The 23,925-nt window shown below is 40.1% G+C and overlaps 1 protein-coding gene across 2 annotated transcripts in view; it reads left to right on the forward strand.

Moving 5' to 3' along the window:
- LOC104924713 (mannosyl-oligosaccharide 1,2-alpha-mannosidase IA) overlaps positions 1–23,925 on the forward strand; it is a 187,542-nt gene that overhangs the window by 113,936 nt on the left and 49,681 nt on the right. For both annotated transcript variants that reach the window (XM_027287354.1, XM_027287355.1), the window contains exon 4: positions 11,938–12,018. In XM_027287354.1, coding sequence (XP_027143155.1) covers positions 11,938–12,018 — 81 coding nt within the window. The remainder of the gene's footprint in view (positions 1–11,937; positions 12,019–23,925) is intronic.

Consider the following 23,925-nt stretch of genomic DNA (forward strand, 5'->3'; position numbering starts at 1 on the left):
TTCATCAAATCGTCTCAGAGATTGCCAGCAGCATCCCACCACCTTACTGAGCAATATAGTGTGTTTTCAGAATTACGACGAAGCTGGGAGAACTGTATTGGTTACTATTTCTAGCATGGTTGCCAAACAAAAAAAAAAGTGTTGACTGTGAGTTCAACTTTGCATGCGCTTCGGGCGAATATAAAGTGCATGTGTAGGTTTGTTATGCTAAAATATTTTGAGCAACAAAAACATTCAGAGTTTTAGCTTATTTTTATTTTAATATACTTATACTTCATACTTTTCAAACTCGGTGCGGCGTAAGATATTCAGTGTTGATTTATCATATCAACACTTTAAATGAGCTTTTTTTTTTCATCAGGTGTTAATGAGCTGTTTTTTTAACGCTCACATGTGAGCTGACATTAGTTCATAACAAGGGAAAACCTGGAGTATGGTTGTTGTTTACCTCTGCAGAGCTGTTTTTTTGACCTCCAGTGACCTCCTGTCTGCCTTAAACGAGACCCGACTTGCTCGCAGCGATGCGGGCGTCAGAGTGGAAAAACAGTGTCATTTACGGTGCCGGGCGATGCCTCAGTGAAGACGATGTGAGCCCCTGAGCTGAGGTCAAGCTGAGCTGACACTGGGTCTCAGGATATCGAGGGCAAAGGACATTTTGCGTGGGTGGTTCATCATTACGACTATGAGACGATCATTCATGAACTTTGTCCCAGTGGACTCATTTAGAGCGGGCAAATGCTGACATGAGACTCCCTACTACGATGGAGCTAGAATTAGCTGGAGAGCTTCTGAGCTACGAATACCAATAAAAAAGAAAAAGTTACTGAAGTTACTTCAGGCGTACAGTAAAGGTTTAAATGACCAGAATATTGTGTGTTGACCCTTTATTGAAAGCTGTTGAGTTGCTCTATTAGTCCTGATAAAATATAATACATGGACAGTAGTAGCTTGGTAGTGTAAGAGTATAAAATGTAAAAAGATGCTATAATCAAAATTTGTGCATATTAGGAAAGTAGTCGCGTTGCTATAATCAAAATTTGTGCATATTAGGAAAGTAGTCGCGTTTGTAATGTGCAGTTCCCTGCAGCATTTTGGTGACTTTCAGCTCATTATTTTGGTTTTGTGGCCTGTGACTTTACTCTTTTGGTTTACATTTACCATTTCTAGCCAAAGCGGGGAGCCGTTTTATCCAAAAACAGCTCGGATAAAACCGCTGTACTCTGGTCTAACAGCAGAAAGACCATCAGAGACCAGCTGCGGGAAAAAATAGTGCAGCATTTAGCTGCTAAAGAAGCTGATATATCTCTCAGGAGCTGGAAGCAGAGCTAAAAGAGAGTCAATATTGGACTCGAGAGGCCAGAAACGCGACACTGAATGAATGCTAATGTTGCTCCATATCTGAGGAATGTTTAAAAAAAGTCAAATGTTTGCGAACATGTTTGCCGTATGCCAACATGATGATATGTTATTGGTTTATTGCACAGGCTTGTAATGCGGAAAAAATCAATTCATGTTCAACATTTCACACAACATGAGAGATTTCCACTTCCAGTTTCCACTGAAAAATACCAATTTGGTGTAGCGTGGATGTTTTTAGTGACGTATGTAGACACTTTATTACAAAAAACTCAGAAAATTGCTCATAATCAAGTCATTTAGCAGCAGAGATGCCAGATATTTGCTGCTTCCGTCTTTTCACATGCGAGGATTTGCTGCTTGTCTATGTTTTATTTCCGTAAAGGGAATATTTTTGCACTGTACACTGAGAAAACAATCAATTTGAAGACTCACCTCTGCCTCTGATAAATAAATGACAGTTATGTTTCAGTACTTTGACATTTTTGGACAAAATTATTAATAAACTAATGGTAAATAAAATCAACCGTAACCAGGAAAAACCTCACTGAGATTAACACAAGTTTTCATTAAAACAACATTTCAGACATATAACATGAAAATAACAGAGAAGACACACTATAAGCTATTAATAGTCACATCTGATTTTAATGCCACTGAAGTCATATAAAGACAAGTACATCAAAAACAGAAATGTTCATAATTGATGCTTTAATTATGCTCATTTAACGACTTCATCTACATAAGTGAGCGTTTAATATATCAGCGTGAAACATCGGGCAGCTCAAAGCGTCTCTTTATTTTCATGACGGCAGTTTGGGAGTAAGCAGCCTCCAGTACTGCTGAGACAAAGTGAAGAATGTGGCAAGGCCAAATACAGTGGGAGGTTTATGATGAGAGGCAGCGGCAGGCAGTTACACACGGAGTCGGGAAGATGGACTGTAACGGGTTGAATAATAATGGCAGAGCGAGAGCGTAGCAAAGTCCCACGAGACTCCAACATCATCACAGAGGACTCGGCGGGGAGCTGCTGCATCCCCCAGGAGAGAGTAGAGACCTGTACGCAGAATGATGCTCTCCTGATTTTATATGTGTATGTACATACATATATATATTTGAGGATACGGATGTATCGAGAGATCATCAAAAGATGATGGCAAGCTCTGAAAATAGATGCAGATAGACATGTTGGATGCAGAGGATGTGAGTGGAATAGACGGAGGGGTGATGGGCTGGTTTGTAATTCAGCTGTAATTTATCACCCTGGCATATTTGATTAATTATTCACCAGGCTGTTAATTTGCAATTTAATGCTTTTTAGTGGAGATGTTTATGATGCGGATTACATTTTCTACTTCATGTGTACGTATCTATTTGATGATGTTCAAGAAGACATTTGCCGCTGATTAATTAACGAATTTTAAAAGATAAGTGTTGTCAAAGATATAAATTGTAAATCATACCTGATGAGATTCAAACCGTTAGCTGAGAGTTTATCTTAATGCCTCTCTGCTTGTGCCATTTAATAAGGGTTTATTGGTCTGAGATGGGAATAATATTCACCGAAGCATCTACGCCCAGCAGTAAAGATGCATCATGGGAATGAAACAAGAGTAAAAGAACTTGATGCATCACGTCTCATAACCATTAACCATCGAATGTCTGTCAGTTAACCCTCTAGACCCCAGTATAATTCTTGAATCGTGTTGAGACTTGCACGAGAGTTTGGTCCTATTCAAACGGCTCTATCACAAAAACAGGAAGAAACTGACAATCTTCAAACTTCCTCTTTCATTTTGAAACTCAATATGTGGCATTTGTAGCTTTGTAGATTCAACACTTCAGAAAGAAAAAAAAAAACAACTGGCACCAAAACTTTTGTAAATAACTTTATTTGCTTTATAACAGTACAGCTACATGAGAAAATAATCGGCCAGTTTATGTGTGGGGAAAGTCCTCACTGCCGACTCTTCGGCGAACTGTACCCAGGAAAACAGCCTCCTTCTCTGCCAGTGAGAGCAGGGAAAGCTTTGCGATGAGATGTGAAGTGAGCAAAACACTTGAACTCACAATGTCCACATTGGGTCAGGATCTCCCTCACAACACAATCTTACAAGCCTCCATGAGACTGTAAGTTCAGATTTTCGATTTACAGTGGAAACCAGGTGGAAACATGCAGGAAAAAATAAACAATGATGTATACTTCTGGTTGCAGTTATTGATGACGGTGTAAACTATCCACAAGACAAAGCTCACAACTTAATTTCTCATGTTTTGATACACTGGGAATGATTATAAAATCATAGACTGGTTCAACTGGTTTAATTATTTGTTTAAAGAACAACATTGGAACTGGGAACTCTCTTATTCTTGTACAACATGCTGATATGCTGTATTGATGATATCTATTGAAAAAAAAAACTTTATTAGCTTTATAATAGCCTCTTTTAACAAAAGTTGTATAGGTTTTAAAACAATCTTGAAAATGCAGATATCCGTAAACAAAATTATGTAACATGCCACCACACGGGCCAGTTTATTTAAACTCTGGTCCATCTCCATTTAATAATATGACGTTCTTATCACTCATACGTTACAGGTTGTTTTTATTATTGGCATGAAGCTAAGAGCTCCCTTTCCATCAGGGAAGGCTACTTAGCATGCTCTAGAGGTTAGTGGTCATTAACGCTAATGTTGGAGACTGCTCTCACAGCTTGGACGGTGACCAAGACCATAATTACAGTACAATTTATAATAAAAAAAAAAAAAAAGAAAAAAAAAGAAAGAAAAAGCAGCCACTGCTTTTCTGCCTTGAAAGTAGCTGTTTGTAGACGAGCAACCTTGGAGAGGCTTCAGCAGAGGCTGCAGCATGCTAGGCTGACAGAGATTAGAGTAGCAGGATCTAATTGGTCCCTTTCATGATTTCTCCATGTTAATTAGTGATGTTAAGTTAAATCACAGCCAGTGAATATGAATCATCAGCTCTGGTAGGAGAGGCAATCATCTGCTTAATTTTTATCCTTGGCTCATCGGGTCATTTATTTATTTATTTTCGTCACATCAGTCTAATTTTGAAATGTGGGAGCCAGTCGAAGACCTGGATCACGGCGATGCCGAGAGTCATCTGCCCATTGACAATGATGCATCTTTATTAGCTCAGTAAATCATTACATTAGCGTCTGAGCAGGACACACCACTGGGCAACAGTGTAGTCGCTTCCTTGGCACGTCGCAGTGCAGCGGCCCATGCCAATCAGGCTCACGTCCCAAGCAAATCTGGGCTGAGTCTGACGGCAGTGTTTGCCATGTCTGTTGAACACTCAACGAACGGAGAAACCAGCATCAAACACTGTCAGCAATGTTGCACCGTGAAGCAGAACACCTACAAGGTACGGCAGCGATGTACCCAATGAGTCGTTACACTCATTAATTAATTTTCTTTTCTGCCGTGGCTCCTCCTGCACAACAATTACATTATGTACAATGATTAAAATGCAAATTTTTCCTCTAGTATCATGCATATGTTAATGACTGGATCACTGTTAAATGCAATATCCAGTTACCTTTGTTGTTTAAGACTCTTTTTGTGATTTATGACATTTTTTATTACTGGTCCAGTTCACACAAGAGGATTAAACAAAGAAGTTCCATATGCAGATAGACTTCGATTGGACAAAGTTGGTGATGCATCATCAGGGACACGTGAGGAAATCAAAAGCAGGTGACTAACAGCAGGTCATGCGTCACTTTTATGCTTCTAATGTGTGTATTTATGTCCTCCTCTGTCGCACAGACCTCACAGAGCGATAATAGATTAGAAGCTTTCTTTGAATTATTGGACTGTAAATCTGGAGCGTGTTATAAATTACGTCAAACCGAAAGATACGGTAGAGCAATATAACAAGATTTTACTGTGTCACACAGAGTTTAAAATGTGTTTTCCATTAAATGGACAAAAGACAGAAAAAGATAATAATAATTTAAAACGTAACACTGTCTAGCTCAGCATAGATGAGATACATGATCACAACAACAAACCCTACTGTAACTGGGCTTTAGCACCTCATAAAGCCTATTCAAGGGTTTCCATATTTTGGTAATGTTAGCTGCATTGGAGTGTTTTATACAATTCAGGAGGTCTACTGTAGCTAAATATGCTCCATTATTTATCCTTCACCAACCAGAGATCATGGGGGGCTTACAGGAAATCATTGAAGTAGTATTTATTTTTCTTTATTTCTTTGCACAGAATGCCAAGACATTAAATGTCACACACTTTTTTTAATGGACCGAGTGAACTGCCAAAACACACAGTATGATATAAGCACAGCGGACCACACTGCTTCTGACTGTGAAATCTGTGTGTTTATGGTTAAACCTCTTAGTAATGACAGGTCAGTATCAAACCTGCTATTTTTCAAAGTCAAATCTTAGAGGAGCTTGTTTTTAAATCAGTTAAATGATTTTATAAACTCAAACAACACTTCTGAAAAGTTTGTAGATGAGCTCAGATACAGTATGGATAGGAAAACACATTGTATCTTGGTGTTACTTGATTTAATTGCAGCCTTTGATACAACAGATCGTAGGCTTCACAGTTTGATTGGCATCTCTGGTACTGGTAGAATTAGGGATGGGTGGTGGGTTTGGGGGTTTTATTGTGTGAAGAACTTTTATATGGAAAAAGTTATACAAATAAACTTTGATCGATTGATTTATTGTTGGTTGATATGTGTTACCATGGTTTCCTAATTATTTATGTGAATATATACAATACTAGAAATGTGCCGGGGTTTGTTTAATGGAACAATAAAGGTTACATACAGTATGAAAGCACTCAAACTATAGGAGACGGCGAGGGAGATGCGGTATATAATCAGAAAATGTATTTATAGGAGCTCTCAGCTTGTTTTCCCTTGGCATTGGAGAAGCTTCATGTCTAATATGTTTGTCTAAGTAAGAGGTTGTTTGTACTTCCGAGCTGCAACAGTGTAACGCCAACTTGTTCTCCTTGTTGAGTAATCATCCCTCAGAAAGTCTCTTCGTTCATCTTCTCCTGCAGCAGGCTGGGAAATGGAGTGAGACAGGAAAAAACTGGAGGCAGAGTTTCATCTCGCTGGTGGCGGTGGTAGTGAGAGCTTCTGTTTTTACTCTGACAACCTCATGTTGTCTCCTAATTAGGTACTCAGCTTGAAGAGAGACCAGGAAAAAAAAAAGAGGGTAAAAACAGGTGTTATTCGCTTTACCTGATTTCTTTGTCATGCTTGCAGGCGAGCAGTTCATCTTGATGCACCGTGCTTTAAACGTGCCTTGAGGAACAGCAGTTAAAGTGAACTCTGTACTTAGAGTATTTAAAGTCATAGTGGGAATGGATTACTTTGACAATGGCTTTGTTTGGGATAGATGTGGTTTAAGGAATCCCCTGTGGCTTCCCTTTTTTGAGTTATGATTCATCTGTCATCTGTTTGTAGGGGAATTAAACATCAAACCGACACAAAAACAGATGAAGTCTCAGACTTTATCAAACTGTGTTAAACTGAGATGACTCCACCAGTCACATTCAGACTTAATGTGCAGGAATAGCCGTGAAGTAGCACGTTAAATGAAGCTGATTTGTGTTGACATTTTTCATAATTGTCTTTGATCCGCTGTACATTGAGTCTTTTTAATATTATAATACTTTGATTTTTACTTTGTGCTTTCGGACAGACGAAGAAATGCCTGTTTTACCTAATTAAACGCTCAACTCAAACAAATTAATGAATTTAATAAGCGAGTAAACTTAATTTATAAAGCACTTTTCCAAACCAGACCATACGACGCAAGCATTAGAAAGATAAAACAGAAACCGATGATACAAAAGCAATAAAACAGCTAAGCTAACTGAGTTAAAAAACTTTTAGTTTTTCCCCCTTTTTGTCATGACTTTATAGGAATTATGAAAATAAAGTTATGATATTCCATTTATCCATGAGTCTGATGTGATTTTCCAATTAACGGCAGATCTAATATCTTAGAAAAGTTTTTTTGTTGTTTTAATCAAAACTTTGGACAACGAATAAAAACAAATTAAAGGAAAGCTTTGGAAAAAGCTATTAATATCAATCCGGCTCTACAGTCAGCCTTAGTCAGAGTTAGATCTAATCTGCCGTGCAGTTCTTCCGCTTCATCTTCTTTATTTCATTTGGAATGAATACAGAATTTGTATTTATTCATATAAAAAAATAGCAGCCTCTGAGACGACTGTGACATGGTTTTTAATCTTCCGTCTTGATATCTTCCCTATGATGTGAATCGATTTATGTTGGTGTGAGTTTAAGTTGTGTTGTTTTTGTGTGCTTTGTCGGAGCTCCAGCGTTTTTTTTTTTTTGTTTTTTTTATGTAACGGAGATGCAAATCTGAACCCCTCTTTGCACTAAAACAATAAGATAGTTGTTCCTGGAAAAAACAAACAAAAATCAACAAAACTCTTTAATATGAATTGTGCCTGCAGGCTTGTTTTATATTGAAATGCACTTTGTTGGATCTTGAAAAAATGCATTAGGATGAACGGACGTTTTATTTAAAGTGTGCTGAGTCATTTATTTTGCCTGTTTTGGGAAGCAAACTGGCAAAACCGTTGTCAGCATTGCTTGTCCTCCCACTCTGCACCTTCTGTCTTGCTGAGCGCGACTATCACAGGTGATAAATAGACACTCCGTTCGTAATCACTGCCATTGTAGTGCCATTACTGAATGGGCCACTCATTTCAGGGTTGGCAAGACAGCTCAGCTCTGCCACCCTGCCAGAGGCATCGGTGCTTCGTCTTAAGAAATGTCACCCGCTCAGGGATGAAGCCAACACCTTGGCTGTACAACAACCCTGCTGTTATTACCTGCTTTATAGAGTTACATAACAGATGGCAGTGCATGTTAAAGGAATAGTTTGGTTTTGGGAAATCTGTTTATCCACTTTCATGAGAAGATATGATGAGAAGAAACGGGTAATGGGCTTCTTTGGCTCTGTCACTAATTAAAGTATTAGTTTAATCTCGTTTATTTAAAACCTGAAGCGTAAAACGGTCATCTCTGTGCTGCAGGCATCGATTAGTGTTATTGCCAAGTTAGCGACACGTGGAAAAAAATGTCTTAGAATACGCTGACAGCATCTAAACTGAAACACGTTTGATGATCATTGATGCCAAGTATGGATTCACGTTGAGTATAATAATATGGAATTAGATCAAGTATATAAATATTTTAAAGAGAAGATATATAGATATATATGGGGATAAATGATACCTCTGAACAGATGCCAGTGACTCCCCATCTCTATGCTATTCCTCAGAGTGGAGCTAATTGCCCTCTCTGGCACCCAATTACAGTTTCCTTATCATCTACACTTGAGATAGCAATTTCCTTCTCAATGGGTCTCTAAGTCAATGAGTAGCAGTCTGCTTCAACCTTCAGCTAGCATAAGAGTCAGTAATTATGATGACATATTGAGACACATGCACTTTTACCTCTTATATCATATTTCATTTAGAAAAGAAGTAGACCGAATACATTTAATGTTGGCAAACAGAAATTACAAATCCCTCTTCTCAGATGGTTTCGTAGCTGCAGCATGAAAATATGTGATATTTCTGCTAATTTTCCAAAAGCACAGTCTAAACATTTTTTTATATCTGAGGTAGATAAACAGCTCTGAAAAAATACAGGTATCTTCTGCTTGTTTTTGCCGTAGGACTAGATAATTATTTGTATCTCTACTGAAAAGAAAGTGACCGATTCTACGGGAAAAGTCTGTCGTCATTAAAAATCATCAACCACTAGTAGTTTTTTGTTCTTTATATTTATTTTCAGAAGTCATTATATACTTGCTGCTCTTTCCACGAAACACGAGGACAGTTTGAGTTGTTATAAATAGGCAGTGTTCATGTGAATCATCCATATACTCCGGATGTTTTATATTATTGCACTTACAGTAACTGAGGAGTTGCTGTCACCTTGAGTTAGCCTCACTTCACCTGTCTCTCTCTCTGCTCTGTTGTGCCCATAGACAATAGGCGTATGGATGTTGGTATCCATGACGTCACCTACAGGTTTGAGTGGAGGGCGAAGCACTGCCCTCTGCTAAACACACAGCAGGGGGGGGGTACATCTGTCAAATACTCACTCTGTATTAATGACGAGGGATTTTGCTGTAATCCAATACAGAGAGATATTCAATTCAATTTTCTAAATGACAGAAAGAAAAACAACAGATGACATTTCAAAAAAAAGGTTTTAATAAAATTCTACTTGAGCCAGTAAACTTACTCTCCATTAATCGATATTGCCCTTCAGCTGTAAGAGACAAAAGAGGAAACAAAACACTGGGGGACATGATTACGTGGCTTTGACTTTCTGACCTGACTTTTTGAGACTGGCCTGTACAAAACAGGCGTGCAAAGAGACAAAAGGGAGCATGGGAGCTCAGTGGTTAGAGAGACTGCCTCATGCATAGAAGTTCACCAATTAACATATGTCCATCAAGTGTCAACATGTCACCGAATGCCCTCAAGAAAGATGCTGGACTCAAAATAACAGAGCTGATGTGTGTGAAATGAGATCAATTATGAGTGAGCACCTACTTTGTTTATAAGGATTATATATCTGGCCATCCCTCTGAACTTATACCTGGCAGAGAGGATGGTGTGAATATTGATATTGTTGTTTTGATGCTGAACTCGCACTTCTTTATTGGCTTGTTATCATTCATGTATTATACTGTCACAGGAGTATGAATACACCACAATTTTCTAATGAGGGATAATAAGCTTAATCAATCAGTCAATCAGTGGAGGTTTTACAGTGCCGTCACATCATCTCCTAGCAACAACATCTGCTGTTGTCATGGGGATCCATTACAGAATTGCTTTCGAGTGTGAATAAAGCCAACGCACTGCAAAGTAAAAAGTCTGATGAGGCTTGTTTGTTTCAGCTGTAATATGAATCGGGTGATATTTTTACCCCAATGTTGTCTTTGTCTCCGAGCTCTGGTTTATAAAAAGACAACATGAATATACAACTGTAATATGTAAGAACATGATTGCAAAGAATACCAAGTTATAATTATTTCAGCTGAAAGGTCAGAGCTCCTCGCACACACTCACAAGGTTGTTCAGAGTCTGTCAGAGGGTGAAAGAAATGTAACACGTTTCAGCTGCTGCCCTGCGCATAGCATGACCAGCGGGTCTCCAACTTTGAAGCTCGGTTATTTCTCCTAAATCTTCCTATAATGAGGAGTCTGACCTTTATTGGCCATGAAGGTTATCAGCGAAAACTCCTCACAGAAACTTCACCAAGTGTCACAAAGACAGAGAAGATGTACAAAAAGTGAAACTTTAATAATGAGATGGATAAATGTGTCACCATTCTTTTTATTATTATTGTCAACAAACCCAATCTTACTGATGAGTATTATCCACATCGAGAAACGCTTTTATATGTACATCTGTAGTACAAACAAATGAGAGTCACGGACGGGCTTTGTTAGTCTGAAAGTATTGAGAGACAAAAAACACATTGTTTGTTTTGGTCCTGTCGTTTGTTGATAATTGGGAAATTGCTAACCGTGTTCTTTGAACAATGCAAGCATTCATCGTATGACAATGGCTGTAGAATAAGAAAAGACGGTAATTTAATTGATTAGTGAAAGTCTGCAGAGAGGTCTGATCAGTTTAAATTTCAGGTTGCTGTCTCTCAGTGAAAGTACTCACGTGTTTGGTGTTGTGTGGCATTGCTACTCATTACAACACAGATTGGCTGGCTGCCAGTCGAAATGCACCATGGTTACTGAATTAGGGGACTGCTATACTGTTTGTCCACAGAGGCCTCGTTACACACCTCTGAGTCGCACATTACAAATTTAGCCAAAGGATACTAATGTGGTGTTGCTCTTTTTGAATCACTTTTTTCCAATCAACACCTTTTGGAGCCTTGTGTAAAATCCACCGACTGAAATGTAACAATAACATCACATCGCAAAGGCGTTTCTTATTAGATAGATGCTTTTTCTGTGTAATTAAAGGTGGAATTTATTTACAGACACTGCTTCTGGTTCTTGTGAAAATAAGGAAGGTCAGAGAGGTTCGATGCATTTAGATACTCCTCCTACACGGTACATCTCAGAACTGTTCGTTGGTGCACCGGGTTTTCCCCTGTGGTCTATAATGAACGAATGGACGAACAGAAAAAGTTCTGCATAAACAACAACTTTTGTTGATATTTATAAAACTGGAGGCTAACTACCTTTACTTGCGTGTTGACCCAAAGTCAGGCTACTCATGGCATCTCAGATATGTTGAATCACGAGAATGTGCACGAGAAGGTTTTATAATAACATCTGTGGAATCAAATGGGAATTAATCTACCATCTTTTCCCAGTTATTAAATATAATAACACTAAAAAAAAACCAACACAACCTAAGTAATCTGTTTATTATGACTACAGAGTATCATTATTTTCCATAAACACCACTGTGCTGTTTAACTGCTGACTTGGCTGAATATGACATTTGACAATCTGAACTCTCTCTCTCTCTCTCTTGGTTCAACAGAACGGCGAGGCGTCACTCTTTGAGGTGAACATCCGTTATGTTGGCGGCTTGCTGTCGGCGTACTACCTGACAGGAGAGGAGGTAAGATTAATAGATGTCTGTTATCCCTCTATTCTAGTGAGATCCGCTGCTTCCTTTATCCTCAACGAGCCCTGCAGTTTGAATGATGCCTCTAAGCATGACTGCATTTGCGTGTGTGTGTGTGTGTATGATTGTGTTGCCACAATGCCCACATTTCACATCACGGGGTTTCCAAACAAAACAATATCACTTGTTTTCACAGTGTATACCAGGCTGATAGTTTTGAAGCATGTTGGTATTATATAGCTTCCGAGATGATGTTGTTTCCACTGCGGTTAACGGTAAACAAAACATTGTTTTGACAAGTGGCTGAATATGTAATGCACACAGTCTTATTTTGATTTCAGCAGTTTCCAGCTTCATTTTTCCAGCTATAAATACGTAAAATAAAATAAAAAACAAATCAATTAACTCAACCCCGCTGAGCTAAACTCTGTCCCTTGCTCTGCTTAAAGTGAATGAAAGCTTAAGGTTGAGCTGTTGTGAAAACAATCTGCCGCTTACATCAAATTGCTTTTTTTTTGTTGTTCTGGGTTTATTCTAGATGAACAACTATTGTGTGACTGCAACAACAAACCCTGCTGAAATGCTCCGCTGCTCTGATTCAGATCTCTGACAGGCTTCCTAACTCCTCAGCGCCGGCTGTGGCTAATTGGTGTTGTAGTATTTTGAGCCGTCCGCCATATCGAAATTCTCGGAAATTAAAAGTTGACATAATTAAATCTGGTGTTTTGATAGAAGAGTTAAATCTGGGGGCGACCGTACTTCACACGCCAAGCTACAAACAAGTCCATTTACCCACAGGTTTAACTCAAAGAACAATGATCTGCATGACTGAGAACCTTTATAGACTTAAAACTGGCGGGAATAACACAAACCTATGTGACTGTTGTGCAGGAGAGTCCTGTATTTTTATGTTAAATGATATTTGAGGGTATTATTTAAAGAAATAAATGATAGCTATAGAATTAAAAGAAGCAAAAGTAGAAGAAAAAAAAGAAGTGGTTGTCCATAAAATGTGTTAAAAGTTATTTATGTATATCAATAACCTTTTTGTGTTAAAAGGATTTTTTTCAGCCTTTCCAAGCTTGTATGAAAGCATTAAAGTGAAGGAATAATCAGGACTGAAAGGTCGTCTGGTTAAAATTTGGAGCCAAATTGAATGCGAATTGCTTTTCTCTGCTTCAGGAACTACCACAGTTGTGTCCTTGAGGTAGCCGTAGTCGCTCCACTGAAGCTGCTCAGCAGCCCGCGGTTACGATGGACAGCAACCAGGTGTGAAGCTGTGAAACTTTATGAGTGTGAAGCATGGCCTTGCCAGAAGAGAAGTTTGACTGGTCTGTAAACCTTGGCTGGATAAATAAAGGTTTTTAAAAAATGCCCACGACAACCACACAGCGGTCCAAACGGTCCAGTTCATTATCGGTGCATTGTGAAGTCGCTGGAGGTCAGCATGTCGCCGTAATGAGCGTCTGCCTGTAGCAGCCTCCTGGAGTGTTCACTCACAAGACACTGAGGTTGTACTGTTTTGAACAGCACTCTATCAAAGAGGCTAAAATCTGTGCAGAAACAGCATTAATGGAGAGAGGATCCAGTAACATATGAACACTCAAGTCAGTTTAATGGACATTGATTTGCAGGCCGAGCGAGATGAGGGGAGAGCAGCATAAAATTGTCCACCCCTGCTAGATGAGTGAAATATGAATACATTGCCGGAGCAGAATATATTGTTGAATCCATTATTTCACATTTGCGTGCCATTAATGCCATCCTGAAAATGTTCTTCTATTTTATTCACTGGTTCATGGAAATTTCTATATATGGCATCGATAATGACATCTTGTAATAGGAGCGTGTGTGTGTGTGTGTGTGTGTGTGTGTGTGTGTGTGTGTGCAAAGCAAGAGTGTATTATCCATGGAGTTTGCTCTTATCTTGTGACGTTACACAAGGACATAATTGCCAAAACCAGTAAAAAAGCAGAGACATGATACAACAGCCATGTTTTAGTTCTCTTTACGTCTTTCCGCATGCAGAAATAATTCAGATTGTCGCCTTGTAGTTGCTGCGTTTGACTTATCGAGGGGAGTAAACATGAAGTTATATAAACTGACAGGAAACTCATTCATTGGGTGGTTTTGGTGACTGTCATCCTCCATCATCATGACAGAGTAATCAAATTCCTGTCTGACAATAAGTCATTAAGGACTGCGTGACACCTTATTAATCTTTGGTGTTCACAAGGAGTTCAGTCATATATGGTGACAAAAGGGAAGAAAAGAAGCATTTTGACTGTGTTACGTGATGTATTGTAGTATCACAGGGTTAGTTGTGTGATTGCTAAAATCCAAAAAACTAAAAAATCAAACCTTCAGAGACAACAGTTTGAGACAGTAATTCACGCCTTTGTGACCACTCGGCTGGATTATGAGCATATTGCACCTATTTTAGCTTCACTCCACTGGCTGGATTCATTTAAAAATTCTTTTATTTGCTTTTAAAGCCTTGAATGGCCTTGCCCCACCTTACCTCTCTGAGCTGCTGCACCCTTATACTCCAAGCCAAACTCTCAGGTTTGGCTTGGAGACAGTGCCTAAAGCTCAGAGGGGATCGAGTGTTCGCTATTGTGCTTTTTATTTATTTTATTTGTTTTTTTATCTTTCTATTGTCTACTTCATGTTTTTATTGTGTCTCATCTTGTTGTGCAGCACTGTGGAAACCTTGTGTTTGCTAAAAATCATGCTATATAAATAAAGTGGATTGGATTGGATGCTACATTTCACTCACTTTTGATTTTATTTTATTTTAACAGCTGCAAAACAAGTTCAACACATCTCAGTTCAAACGTACTTTCTGATCTTGCTAATATAGCATTTCCGTAATCGCTTATCCTCATTAGAGGGCGGGCTGGAGCCGATCCCAGCATGCATTCACACTTGAACTGTAGTAGGAAGCCGTAGACACATGGAACCAAGAAACGTCCTGCTGGGAGGCACCACTGTGCTGCCCAGTTACCAAATTATCCTGCATAAATGTATAACACTTATAGCAGATTGGCAGATGGGTTTCTTAACTTAATGCAACATTATGCAACTTTTTTACCTAAGAACACCAGTTTAAAAATAATTTTGATGCTACGCTGACTTGTAGTAGGATCAGTGATACCTCTTTTGTTCCTATTCTGTGGGGGCAATAAGAAGGATGTTGCCCCGGTCAGACATGAGCACCAAATGCACAAATTTCTTCAGTTTTTTTTCTCCCTAATATCTTCCACTCATGACAGTGAAGACATTATTGACCTGCTGGCTATATTTTGTTCAGACGTCTGCAGTCCTTCCCCCAGACTCTTTGGTTTGGACCGTTTACAGAACACAATCTTTCTTATGAGATGGAGCACACCATCCCAGTTTCCTGACGGACGTATCAATACCTTTTACTCCGGTGCAGTTATCCATCACATGGCTCAGTTGTGTGATTTCTGTGAAGGGTCCCTGAGAGTGAGATTTATAGCCACCTGATCCCCCTACCCCCGATTCCACCATTAGAGTCTTTTCCTAAGAGTCTGCTGTTTCATCCGAATGATAAAACTGACAGATTGAAGGTCTGTCGCTGCTGCAGAGACTTAAATCACCGGAGATATAGTGTGGGGGACTATTACCAGATTGTGGATCCAGTTTGACCAGAGGACATTGGGCAGCTGGTGCAGCTGTAAATGATTGCTTGGGAGCGGGTGATGATTATGGCTCCTTGCGGGACGCAGTTTGCTGGTGAAGTGCCTGAAGCAGAACAGGAGCAACACCTGCCCATTAATAACCTCCTCTTGTTTTGACCATATTGTTTATATGTGTGTTTTCTTGGAGCCCCAGAAGGATCATGGTTAGTCTTTATGGAAGCAGCAGTCCCCGGGTTAAGTGTCTTGTCCAAACGGGTCTGGCCGATGTTACCCCTGCTCATTTTTGCCGCTGTGTGGCAAGTGGCAATTACAGTACAGCAGGTGTTAAATGTGTGTGTCCTATGATTAGCCTACTTGTATGGCCATTTGTCGGTACCTCAGGGCTGCATGAACGATTTCTGTGTCGATTATTTTTACTAATGATTTAATCGTTCAGTCTACAGAAAGTATTGACAGTAGATAATTAGTGCACAGAGCTTACAGGGCTGTGACGTGAAGCCAAACCTGCATTCTTTCAGGGCGCATCTCCAAAACAAGTCTTGTGCCCTGATTCCCCCATTGATTTATTACCTCTCAGTAAACTGTTTCTTAATGAGTTTATGGTCTCAATCGCTAGTTTCAAGTCTTCTTCCATACAGCATGATGTTCATTCGTCTCATTTACAATAAAATAGGCGACATGCTTCAGGGCTTGGCTACCTTGAAATTGCCAACACAACACACAGAGCTGACCAAATATTGCTTTGTCTATTTCTCGCTTCAGATGTTTTTATATTTAAGTGACTGTTTAGCTGTAATAAGAAAATGTTTGTGACTTTTTTTCTGCCTGAAAATGGTCGAAACCAACTGTGACCCAACTCCCACTCACCTGCCACCGCTCTCGCCCAAACGTGGTCACTGCTGTCTCCAAAAAACAAGATTGTGACATCCACAATGCCAAACTCAAGACTTCATAATGTTTGTCCACAGTGATGTCACAGTAGGCTTGCCATATCAAAAAACATGCTTAGCGTTCATTTAGTTTGGGTACAGTGTACGGTATATATAAAAAGACCAAGTAGTAAATTACTAACCTCAAACAATCTGCATTTAATGTAATTGTCATGCAAATAAATGATTAAATTAACATACAATTAAAAGAAAATGCACCGTAAAAACACATGAATCATTATCTAAATTACATCCAACTATCCAGTGTCTTCCGCTTATCTCGAGTCGTGGTGCCAGCGAGGTAAACAGCATTTTCCAGACGTCCCTCTTCGCAGCAATGTTTTCCAGCGTCTCCTGCGGGATCCCGAAGCATTCCAGGGCCAGATGGGATAGGTAATTGCTCCAGCAAGTTCTGGGTTTGCCCCCGGGGTCTCCTGCCAGGTAAACGTGCCTGGAAAGCCTCCAAAGGACGGCACCCGCTCATCAAGCTCTTTAGCTTGTAGCTCACAGAGTTTATGTAAGAGACATATTTGTATAATTGACTCATGTCTCATCACTGTCTGACAGCCTCTTCCTCTTGTGTGGAGCAGTTTATAGTCTGACAGTCACGACACAGATTTAATGTCGAAGTACACCAAAGTCAAACTCCTGCCACCGTCAACACCGTTCTCACAATTGCTTCCGGTAGAAACTGTAGCTGCCGTCTTCGGCCTCAATTCAGAAGCGTGTTTTGCTCTCAGCTGTATTACACCTACATGCATAGTGAGGGCAGAGGGGTGACGTCTTCAAATTTCTTGTTTTGTCTGACAAACACTCCAGAAAATATTCCTAAATACGGAATAGCAAAAATCATAGAAAACACAGACAAGAAGCAAATCCTTACTTGAAAAGCTGCAACCACTAAATGTTTTTGCTTTATAAATGATAATGGATTATTAAAATAGTCACTAATAACAAAAAAAGAAATCAAATATTATATATTACATATAGTTTTTATCTCCTAAACTCCATTTGATTAAGCTCCAGTGTGTTTATTATAGGAGCATCTCTTATATCTGCATCAGTTTGCATACATATAATAAAAACTCATTAGCATGCGAGTCTTATCAGGTGCTTGTGCATATTCCATGCGCCCCTTTCTTCACCTCCATATAAGAACATGTGCTTGTAATGTCCGCTCGACCTCAATTTCTCCGTGGAGCGTGTTTCATTTGTCAGTGTCCGTTTTCTCTGAATATAAATGTGTGTGGTGGTGAGACCTTGTTGTCTCATCTCCTTCCCTTAGCATGAACAGTGAATGGTGAAGGAAAGAAGAAAAAAAAAGAAAGAAAGAAAGAGAGGAGGAAGAGGAGGAGGGGGGGGGTTGAATTCAATCAGCCTTGTGTGAAAATTGCCCACGGGTTGAGCTGAAGCAGCAGGGAGAGAGGGAGGCAGCAGCCGGCGAAGGAGAAGAAAGACGTGTGTTCATATGCTCATCAGCAAGAGGAAAGAGGAGATGAAGGGGAGAGAGAGGGCGGGAGGGGGGTATCGGGAGAGGTGAGGGAGAGAGAAGAAGTGTGTTCATATGCTGATCAGGAAACGTGAGAGTGCATGAGAAGGTGATAGAGGGAGGCGAGAGGACTAGAAACCGTGTTAAAGGAGAGAGTATAAAACATAGAAAGTAATATTCCTGAGGGGGGAGGAGTGAATTTGATTTCTCTTCTTAAAAAACTGATTTAATTTTGTCAGTAAAATACGCACTTACTGCTCAGTAATTCATGCGTTCATTGTGTTCTGGTCTAAGACCAAAGGTTTGGAGATTAACAGTAATAAATTCAGCCGGCTGCTCTGAACAGCGTGGCTTTGCAGTCCCCCCTAAAAGAGCGAACCCTCCTCACTGCAGCATTAGAGAAATCCCGCAGCCAGTTGGGACTGTATTTGTACGACTTAGCTGTAAAGATGTCACTCAGTCTGCAGACTCATCGGATATTTGCGGTCAGGGCCTCTTGCTGTCTCTCTGATTCCCCACAAAATCACGTTTCATTACTTGGCCGTTCAACCAGGGTTTTAGTATGATTAATCTGCTGTGTGGGTATTGCACTTTTACATCACACAGTTCTCAAAGGAACAAATGATATTGCGACATTATTGCACTGTTTTTTATGCAACTGTTCTCTGTTCTCTTCAGTTTTCTGTTGATCTTCAAGTACAACCACGTCGTCTACCAGCCTGTAGCATGGCAGCGAAATAGTTACGTAGCCAACAACTTTAATATTACGGGGCGGCTGCGGCTCAGCAGGTAGAGCGCTTGTAGAGAGTCGTGTATTAATGGCCGGATCGATGGCTTGATCCTCAGCTCCTCGATTTCACATGTCAGAGTGTCCTTGGGGCGAGACTCTAAACCTGAAACTGCTCCTGATGGTTCGGTCAGTGCCTCGCGTGGCAGCTCGCTGCCATCTGTGTGTGATTGTGCGTTTGAACGGGTGAACGAGAGGAAAGATTGTGCAGCGCTTTGGAAGAATAAATGTAGTCCGTTTAATAAGAGTGGACTGAAAATGATGCGTGTAATATCCCTGGATTTATTGCAGACTTTGTCAAAAGATGGTGATTGGTTCTTTTATAGTGGTGCAATTCTCAGGTTGTGACTGCTGGTTGTTTAGCCAGTGGCAATCCATCAGCCAGATGCAATTTTGGATATATTTTTCTCTACATCTCATCGAGTTTTCAACTGCGGTTTTCATTTTGTTTAGAGCAGAAGGATCCTGCAGCAGGTCATGACAGACAGCTGTCAGTCGCTCTGAATATAACAGACAGGTGGATGCACATGTTTTATTTAGACTATACACAACCTGAGACCGACTCCAACTCAAAGGAGGGATAAAGAATATGTAGTGTGTTGTCGGTTTATCTAACATGAAAGTTTAATTAACTGCAGCCGCAAAAGAAAATAGCTCAGCAAATGACAAAATATGTAAAATCACTCGTTTGCTGATGCGTAAACTCAAAAAAATGATCATCACATCTCTGGGAATTGTGGTCAAAAGAACAACTTGGCCATGGCAAATTAAGTGAAATTGCAGGAATATGTTTTTATAAAGTCAAATCTTTCTCTGGGAAGGGGCCTCTAGACTCCCTCTGTAATTGGTTCTCTCCCATGTGTGACGGACTATTTCAGCCCATGAAATGCACAGAGGCAGGAAAGAAGAAAGACAGACAGACCGATGGGGAGGAGAGTCAGGCGAGAAGAGTAGAGTAGAGAGCGCAAATAGGCAGAGAGGCGAAACAAGCGAGACAAAGTAAGGAGAAGAAAGAAAAATGCAAAGGCAGAGAGGGAGGCTGGGGGGAAAATGATAATGGTAGCATGAAGGAGTATCAAAAGATGGATGGAAGGATTGACAGAGATACTGAAGAGAGAGAGAGAGAGGGGAAAGTCTTCCTGCTGTTGGCAGGTCAGGATTATCAATCATCATTAAAATCACTGATAGCATCTAAGTTATGAACCTTTTTCTACTCTGCTAGTCTTGTCAGGCCAACAGATAAAGGTCAAAGCACTCACGGTCTAAACATAAATTTACTCATATCAAGGTTTACAGCGTGTTTTCTAAGAGCTGAAATGCTGCTTTGGTTCTCCTTGAAAGGAAACAAACACTTTTATTTCTATTCTGGGTCAGTCACACATTAATGCCTATAACTGCTTGGTGTTCTGTTTATAAATGTTAGGTGAAAATCAAAGACAGTTTAAAGAACGGACAGCGTATGCTTGACGTCATCTCTTTAGTTTTTCAACCAGTTTTCATTCCAGGATTTTGTGGGCGGTCCTTAAGGGTAGCTTGATGACACGCTGAGGCCACCCTGAGCATAAACCTGCAACCCCTAGCAGGGAGATAAAGCTCAGTGAGTTTCAAAGTTACTCATGTCATTTTCTGAACTCATATGATGCGTTTCAGTCGCTTCAAAAATTGCCGCTTGACTGCTCCCACGAGTGGGCGTGGCTTCAACACATTCAGCGGACACGCCCCCACAGTCCTGCTCACGATTTGGACACCTAATCTCATAAACTTGTCGATATTTTTAATCATTCTGGTTAATAACACTTTCTTCTTACTTTATTCTTACTTTACACAGACTTTATATGATATAATTTGAACTGGCGAGTAAATAAAAAGTACTCAGACTCAGTACAGTTGTCCATTTTTTGTACCAGGCTGTAAACATGTTTATTTCTGCTGTGAAGTTGGACATTTTAATATGGGGACTTATGGAGACTGACTTCTTCTGTAGCCAGCCTCAAATGGATGTTCGAGGAACTGCCATTTTGGGACTTCTGCATTGGCTTCACTTCACTTCACAGCCACTGAGATTGCCGCTTGATGAAAATGCAGTGTCATTAATCCAGCCTTTACTTTGCAGCACTAGAGCTGAAGTACTGCGACATTCCAAGTTTTTGCTTCACTAAAGTTCATAAACTTGAGTCTTTGTTTATAGCCTGTGGTTTTACAAAAAAAACAGTTTTAGATGTTGTTGTGGAGGAATGTGGTGGGTGAGGGGTATAATGTTTTCACCAGTCCATGTTGTTTTCCTTCTAATTCCAGTGACCCATTTCTCTCTCCAAATATGGTCTCATTTTGGGTCGTAACACAGGAGAGCACTCACCAACAGACAATATAAATATCACACAAAAAAAATGCAGAAAATTGTAAATTCCTCTCCAAGATGACAGCTCCTTTGTTTATTCTCTATCCGGATGTTTTTCTCCCCGTCACAGCATCATTAAGTCGCATCATTAAGTGCCGAGGGAAGCTCAGTTGTCATGTTAGTTTGCAGTGTGTGCCGCATGCATTAACGGAGAAACAAAGTTTGTTCTCAGACTGAGAGATTTGACCTTTACTCGCCTGCTCGCCAAGATCATGCGGAGCAAATTGATATTCATGACAGAGCTGATAATCAGTGTGTCCTAAGACTCAATCAGAACCTGATACGCAGGAAGAATATGAAGATTATCTGCCTCCGTACACCTGCACATCTGTTTTTGTCTTTCGTCTTCGTGTCTCACGTGTCTTCAACGCCTCCAGAAACATTTCCAAACCCCCTGGCGCTTTCTGCAGCTTAATTCACTCGCTTTATTTTTTATAATTCATGTGTTTATATAGTTATTATCACAACATGTTTTGAATTTTTCATAAAAACGATCATTTCAACAGTGTTGTAGTACTCGTGATCAGTCTTAGTACATTTTGGAGGTCTCGTCTGTCTCAGACAAAGGGTTCATCTGCAAACTCTGCAAGAGTATTTAAATTCTGCAAAGAGACTGCTGGGACCATCTCAAACTTTTATCAGCGCTTAGAAAGGAAGCATAAAGGGTTGAACTCAACTGTTAGAAAGTCCTTGTTCTAGTGAATGGTTCGACTTGGGCTTGTGGTACTTTGCTGTGTGTCATCTCCATCGCTCTCCCTGTTTTCCTGTCTGTCGGCCTTGACTGTCCTGGTGAAAAAAGGTGAAAAATGCCAAAAATATCATTTAAAAAAAGACCAGCTAATGTTAGCAATAAACCTCTGTACCAAAACTCATCAGAAAGCTCTTCATTCAGAGATTTTCAAATATTAACCAACATATTAGCTCCCTGTGTGTATACTGTCTGGTCCCGGCTTTGACTCCTGCCTTGGTTTTCATCTTGATTTGGACTTAACCCCTCAAAGTCACAGTCTTGTCTCGCATCGTGGCGCATGCTGGACATGATTTTGTCTTGGTTTGGGGTGGTCTCAACAACACTGATATTGAAAATTCAAATACATATTCAAACCCCTGGGCTACACTTTGTTGCATTTCTAAAACCTTTAAACAATACCACAGTTAAGGGAGGCACAGTGAGGCTGCAGTGATGGAGTCAAGGATTATTTGTGGGCAGCACAAATAACCCTGCTAAACCACAATCATGTAATAGTGTGCATAAAGGATACGTTGGAGATAAGTTCCTCATTACATGCACGTGGTGTGTTGTTGGGAATGATAGTGAGCAAACGTACATGTCAGCATGCAGCGTGATTTACACAAAGAGTTATGTAAATTCTTCTGTGGCTGTTTTAAAATGGACAGTGTGCGGTCCTGTGGTTGATTGTGTGACTCTACTACCAGAACAACATGAAACATCTTCTTTGAGCTAATTTAATTTATGGTACTCGATGGTGATTCTGCGCCACCCACTCAGGAGTATCAGTAACACAAAGCACTCTGCTTTTAAAGGAAGAGAAACCTGGTAATTTGCTTAGTCATGACTGATGCTGGGCGCCCCCCCACACACCTTCTGGTAATGTTTCCTCTCTAATTTGACCTAATTTCCATCCTTGCTGCAGTTCCACCATTCGCCCCTGGTCACATTATTACCCAAATGTCAGCTGCAAGGCCCTATGCACCTGCACCACACAGCTTTGTACCACACGACACTGATTCGCAGACATAATGAGATCTGAAAAGATTCTTTGCACAAGCACCTGTGTGCAGTTTGATCTTTGTCATCTCTTTTAAACTCCTCGGTAGGACGGTATTTCAGTATTTTGTTCTAGCTGCTGATTTGTAGCTTGCATTGTTTACTTTTGAGGGTTGAGCTCACATTATTTGACATTTTATTTAACATTTATTTTCCTGAATCTGTGGCCTTGAAACTAAGTTCAGCAGCCTGATTTAACTTTCCCGGTGTTTGAGCTTTAGCAGCCAATAATGGCCCTTTGTGTCTGTCTGCTACTATTCATCTCTCTCCCATCACCCACTGTAGCAGCCAGCTACAGAGAAATTATATCCTCCTTGCTGATGTGACCGTGTGTCCCAGTGGAAAGGGTTAGGCTGTAGTGGAGATAAATTTATACCAGGTGATTTTTTTATTTATTTATTTATTTTGTTTCTCACAGTACGGGGAGCCAATTGAATAAATCTGAGCTTCAGCGGGAGCTGATATTCATCAGAGTGTGCAAGGAGAAGATCGCTTTTCAGCCCTCCTTTAGGGGGAGACAGGGATATACTCTCCTGCCAGTTGAAGGGTACAGTGCCTTTTCTGACATCCCATCCCCCCATCGCACTGGCTGCCTCTTACATAAGCTGTGCTGAGAGGCAAAGAGAAAAAATGGAAATATGAGGTCTGGTTGAAGTAGCAGAAATATGGTTGGGTGCAGGTGGGGAAAATTCTACATGAAGATGATAAATTATGTTGACCATGTGTCTGTATGATGATTATGTAGGAGAAGAGTGCGTCCTGTGATTTGAATTAATGTGTGATGCTACAATCTGTTCTTGTCATCTGAAATATATAGAATAGATTCACTGAATGTTTAAAAATA

Source organism: Larimichthys crocea, chromosome XIII, assembly GCF_000972845.2.
Source record: "Larimichthys crocea isolate SSNF chromosome XIII, L_crocea_2.0, whole genome shotgun sequence".
Lineage (NCBI taxonomy): Eukaryota > Metazoa > Chordata > Actinopteri > Sciaenidae > Larimichthys > Larimichthys crocea.